The 5958-nt window shown below is 34.6% G+C and overlaps 1 protein-coding gene across 1 annotated transcript in view; it reads right to left on the bottom strand.

The window, feature by feature from the left end:
- LOC107478843 (diacylglycerol O-acyltransferase 1A) overlaps nucleotides 1–5029 on the bottom strand; it is a 7655-nt gene extending 2626 nt beyond the window's left edge. The window contains exons 1-9 of the mRNA XM_016098982.3: nucleotides 4539–5029; nucleotides 3749–3829; nucleotides 3508–3581; nucleotides 3328–3403; nucleotides 3078–3145; nucleotides 2483–2606; nucleotides 1881–1979; nucleotides 729–830; nucleotides 508–644 (exon numbers count right to left, since the gene is read on the bottom strand). Of these exons, the coding sequence (XP_015954468.1) occupies nucleotides 508–644; nucleotides 729–830; nucleotides 1881–1979; nucleotides 2483–2606; nucleotides 3078–3145; nucleotides 3328–3403; nucleotides 3508–3581; nucleotides 3749–3829; nucleotides 4539–4922 (1145 nt within the window). The 5' untranslated portion in view covers nucleotides 4923–5029. The remainder of the gene's footprint in view (nucleotides 1–507; nucleotides 645–728; nucleotides 831–1880; nucleotides 1980–2482; nucleotides 2607–3077; nucleotides 3146–3327; nucleotides 3404–3507; nucleotides 3582–3748; nucleotides 3830–4538) is intronic.
- Between the last annotated feature and the right edge of the window lie 929 nt (nucleotides 5030–5958).

Raw genomic sequence — 5958 nt, 5'->3', positions numbered from 1 at the left:
AATAAGGGTGCATTTGGTTTGCTTTTTCATTTTCTGTTTTCATTTTCAATATTTCCTTTTTTCATGATATTGTGATTTGTGAAGAGAAAAGTGACAACAGAAAGTGAAAACGGAAAACAAGATTTTTGTCAAGCTATCCGCTCTGTCACATAAATCCCTATAATCCTGTCGCATATCTTTAGATAAGACTCACATAAGATGGCCCAAGAGCAACAACAGTAATAAAACTAACTTTACATCTTATAGAGCCTATACTTCAAAAGTAAAACAAAAAGATTATCCGCATTTAGACATCTTTAAATCAGCTACCAAAAATGCTGCAATTGCTTTCAAGTGTATAAAGGTGGACACCAATGAATAACAAAAGACATATAACCAATCATCATGAGAATATTGCTAGTAAGCAAAGACTATCATGCCACTTTTTAAGTGGGGAAAGGGCATAAAAAAAAGTAAATACTTTGAAGTTTGAACAAAAAAGAAAGAAGAAAAAAGAAAAATACGCACCAAAGGTGAAAGAAGCAATAGAACATGCAAAGCCACACATATACATTGGGAACAGAAAGCTTTAGAGTTCTCTCGAAGCCATATAGAAGGTTTCCCTTAAAAGGATGTTGTGAATTTTGGACAATAGGATGCATATACTGCAAATTACCAGCAAAATGTCAGACTATGGGAAAACAAAGATAGACACTAGTTTTAGTGTTTTACTAAGAGTTACTGCTTACTTGTTCTATTATAAATCCCATAAGTCCAGTAAATATTACCAACTTGATAAGTTGACGAAACACCCAGCCCTTACGAACGGAAGGTGTGCGAGGATAGCTTGGCTATAACAGCAGTTACAAAGGAAATGTAAGTGGCAAAATAAAATCAAGCATAAACAATGTCAGAACTATAACTCAGAACAAATATTCACAAATACAAAAGTACAAAACAAGAGACCTGCATAGCAACCCAGGAAAATTTTGCACATTAGTATCCATTATCCAATCATGATTAACGTAATACAACTGCTTTCTTCTTTCCCTGTGCCTTTTGTTTAAGTCCTGAATGTCAACAACTAATTTACATGGAAGGACAACCACTATGTCTATATGATAGAAGATGGTGAACTCAACCCAGAACGCTCATTAAATGCAAAAAGCTAAAAGGTGTATGCTAAACTATATTTTCAAGCCACCGACTGCTGTAATACTATGTCCTCTAGAAGACCTTCATCAACTATGTGCAAAAAATGAGAAACAACCAGATGGATCCAATACAACCAATCAAATAGTCCGGGTTTAACCCCTTCAAACTTAGTGAGATAGTGAATTGAGGACGATGCAACTACAATAATTTGGATTAGAAACTAGCACAATACAATGAGGTTGTATGTTGGGGATTTAGTACAAATAGAAGGTACAAGGGAACCGAGAGAGTGAATTCTGGAAGTTATTTTACCGATATTACACGTTTCTCAATGATGAACTGTTGCAGTCTAATTAAGTAATGCGCAATAGAATGAGCGAAAAAGGATTGAATCTGAAAAGAATGAAGTCGACTAGCCAATTTTGGTGACAAAAAGGGGAAAAGTAGGATCAGAAATGAATGAATTCTCCAAAAAGTATGGCACCTAAAAATGACAGCGACAAGATAATCCATGGACAAATCCCTCTGCCTTTGATCTAGCAATCAAGGCAATATTCTTAAATGAGAGTTGACTTCTTAGTTGTGTAAATGTGTTGCACAAATTATGAATTCAACATCGAGTGATTAAATCAAGGGCAAAAAAGTGCACTCAGTAAAAGAGAATTTAAATAAGGAAACAATGAAAAATAAAAAATAAAAAAAACAAACAAACAAACAAACAAATGGTTTACTAACAGTGCTGCAACCTGGTAACATAATGTAGGAGCAACCATGAAGTATGCCATACTCCTGAAGCTCACTCTGTAAGGGTGCTCCATGTTCAAATTATTGGGCAATGTTTCTCCCTGTAACATAGGGAACATGATTGAAGAGGGGTAGAAAATAGAACTTTCATATAACATTATTTGAATAGATTTTTTAGAAGATAGGCATTTGGAGGAAAGGAAGGAATGGGCAAATAAGTAGGATAGATATTGTTTTAATGAAGATGAAACCCAAGACTGTATTTTTCCATGTAACTAATAGAACCTATTCTTGTAAGACGACCAGGAACAACCCTCTGAAACAGTGGTCTACACATTTAAAATTGATAGTAATGATATTTGTACATCCATGTTGGTGTCTATTTCAGACCAACTTAAATCCAACAGTAGAGAAAACTGAATAAGTAAAAGTGAGTGGGGATTACAATCTAATCAAGGGTTGTGGATTGAGTATCCACAAATAGAACACCAATTTGGATGTCCAAGTGGAAGTTTTCCAAAATGGTTCTAGATTGAGTGTCTAAAAATAGGATAGCAATTTGGATGTCAAAGCAAGGTTTTTCCAAATTGAAAATAAACATCACCTTTTCAATTGACAAGCTAAGTGATCTCAGATCATGACTTGTATGTGCATATGACACCAATTTTAACCATATAATGCATGCAACCATCATCAATGTGAGGCCTGATAAAAACGTAGAATCACAGCTGGACAAAAAAGCAACATATCCATAAGATACAATTGGAATATCAATATCTATGAAATGACACTTACCTGAGTTAGTTTATGCACCAAGTATATTTCTCTATCATATCACTTCTAAGAGAAACTACTATCACAAATCTGGTAAACCTTTCTCATTAAAACAGGGAATTTACCATAATCTTATATTCGGTTAAGGCTTGTATCGGTTACATTGAATAGTTAAATGCGTGATAGCTAAACTTCAACATTATCTGAATCAAAACTTAAGATGATGCTCAGCAGAAGAATTTTAAAAACGTCTCAAATAAAGCCCAAATTATTACATAATCTCATAGCTAAAACATCTTTATCAACTTAAACTCAAGCACACGAACTTTCACACACATAAATCCATAGAAACTTTCATGATTGCAGTGTCACGAGAGTTTCTATTGGAAGACCCAGAAACAATTTTGAATTAACTCTATACTGACCTGAGAATTACTAGAACTGGGAACAAAATTTCTCCTGTCATAATGATTGTATGAAGTAGAAAAATGACCTGCAACATTCAAGTCAACACTACCAATTATTCAAATGTGGAAGATTTCCTAACTGAAAATATGACACCACAAATAACCATACTCTGAAACTACTATTATTCTTATGACAATCAAAAAATTCATAAGATTAACAAACATTTTTCTCCGTGACAATAAAAGCTTACCTGGGAGGATCACTTACCGGTTCACTAATGCGCTTTTTCTGTGCCAACTTTTCCACCATAAAAGCAGCAAGTGGAAATAAATTAAGACTAATACTGCAAGAGAATCATTAATATTGTTAAGCAATGTCTTAAGAACAAACCCTCGAAAAAGCTACACCAAATCAGTCTATTCTTCAAGGATTCTCCAAGCTCATTACCAACACATTAAGAGGGGCCAATCTCTCAACGATTTTGAACTAAACCAAAAGCCAGAATTTATCAACCAGCCATACTGCAAAAACATAATACAGGAAAGAGATTTTAGAAAGGGAAAAGATTTTACTGACAAATCAAAGACCACAGATTTAAAGCTGTGTGTCTTGCAGATGAATGCACATTCATATGTTGGAATTTCAAATCCTACAAGATAGACACTGAGAATAAATGGAAGTGGAAAACCTTCATTATATTCTCAATGATAAGTCTGCTATTCACCGCAATAAGCACTACTACACAGAGATTGAACAATCCTGCATGGCTCTGCAATTCAATTGAACTACACTTGTTAGTAACCAAAAGAAAAACTTACACGAGACAGCAAAAGGAGAAACAAACAAGTTAAGCAAAACAATAAGTTTGAAAAACCTGTTTCTCTCATTTATTTAATTAAACACACAAATAGGTTTTTGCTTGCAACAAATACCCATAGGCTGAGATGAGGATGCTTTAGTGGTGGATGAGTGGCCATAGTCGAATGGACAAAATAAAGAACGAGGACATGAGAGATAAAGTTTGAGTGGTGCCTACCGTTGAAAATACTGAGGAATCTCACCTTAAATGGTCTAGACATGTTGGGGGAAAACCGGAACATCCGGCCAGGAGGGTAGATTACATGTGTGAGATAGCCCAATGATTAGCAATAGAAGGAGAGTGGCAGAAGAATTGTTGTTATAGCAATACGTATTCACAAAGAGACGAGTAGCATGCAAAACTTCAAAATATGAAGAAATTTAAATTTCACCATTTATGAAATTATATCCTGATGGCACGATCTTCTCAACTGCTAAACTTTAGTGAAAATTTTTGTCACAATTACAATGCGACGTGTTACCATTACAATTACTGAACACATTCCAATTTTTTTGTTCCTATTCTTCTTATGTCAATTCACTGGATCAAGAGTAACAGAACTTCACATGCAGAACACAGATAAACCAAATCAGCGCCAAAAAAATGAAAAAGTAAAAACCTGTTTGAAAATGTTGCGGGAACTGAGCGGGCTGTCCTTGATTCTCCGGTGAACCGGAACTGAAGCCCGGTAAGTGAAGTTATCTCCGGCGGCAGCTCGTTCACCGTCTTGGACCTCATTTCGGGAAGCATGATCCGGCGGCTTCCGGTCCTCCTCCTTCTGCTTCTGCCTCTCCTTCACCTTCTCCTCCCTGGCGGCACCTATCTTCTCGTTCAGCGAATCGTCGGACCCCGACGAAGCTATCATCACAGCCTCAGCGGAAGCCTCAGCTTCGTCGAACATGTTGCCGCCGCTGGAAGCTACGCGGCTGTGCCTCCGCCGCAGCGAAGAGTGGTTGGCTCCGTCGCCGGCGACAGAAGTCTCATGCACATCGGAAATCGCCATCCGAAGGGACTAACCGTTTTGTTTCTTCACTGTTTCAGCGAAATACAATACTCGCCGAAACGGTGCGCGAAAAACAACTTATTCTTCAGATGCAAAAGACTGCGATTTTGCTTTATTTGTTTATTCGAATTTATACAAATCACTTTTATTTACGTAATTCTTTAGAAAATTTATTCTTGAATTGGAAACTTAATTCAAAATCGTTTATTATCATTTACATATGACAATTAGCAAGTCACAAAAAAAAATGACAATAGCACAATATGTCAATATGTATATGTATATTTGTTTAAAATATACATAAATAAAAAGTTTTTCAATTATATATTTATTCATGTCTTATTTTAATAAAATTTAGTAATTATTTATACAATTAATATAAAAAATAATTATTTTTATTAATATATTAGACAAATTTAGATTTATTATTATAGATTATAGATAGTCAGTATCATATAATGATCAAATATAATAATTCCTACCAAAATAATTATAATAATAATCGTGTCTAGAAAGGGCAGGAATCGGAATCAGTTAAGGAAAGATTATTCGACTCAGAGGGAAACTTCGTGGCTTACCTAGGTTCCTAACATTTTCCGTATAATAAATAATATAATAAAACTCTATTTTCAAGTTATTTAATCAATTAAATCTAATTAAATTATTATAATTTAATTCAGTCTTACACACTATTATCTATTTATCTCTAAAAATGATAATTTATACGCTATTTGTAAATATTTCATCCAAACCAACTCATTCAAGTAGGATTGTTTACTCTACCCACTGCGAATAAGATAGAGTGCGGTACGAATTCACCTGCGAGTAGGATAGGATACGGATTCAACGTATATCCTATCCTACCCTACCCACACTTCTAATATATTTAAACTTAGTTTTTTATTTTCTATTTTATTCATATGTATGAAATTTGAAATGGTTAAATTTTATATGTGCTTGAAATTTTTTTATTTTTCTGCGAATAGAACAGGGTTTAGAATTTTAGAATGCGGGTAGGGTTAAGGTTGAGAAATTC

The sequence above is a fragment of the Arachis duranensis genome, chromosome 3 (genome assembly GCF_000817695.3).
Source record: "Arachis duranensis cultivar V14167 chromosome 3, aradu.V14167.gnm2.J7QH, whole genome shotgun sequence".
Classification (NCBI taxonomy): Eukaryota; Viridiplantae; Streptophyta; class Magnoliopsida; order Fabales; family Fabaceae; genus Arachis; species Arachis duranensis.
Note: the sequence above shows the minus strand (reverse complement) of the source record. Positions and strands in the feature narration are given on the sequence as shown.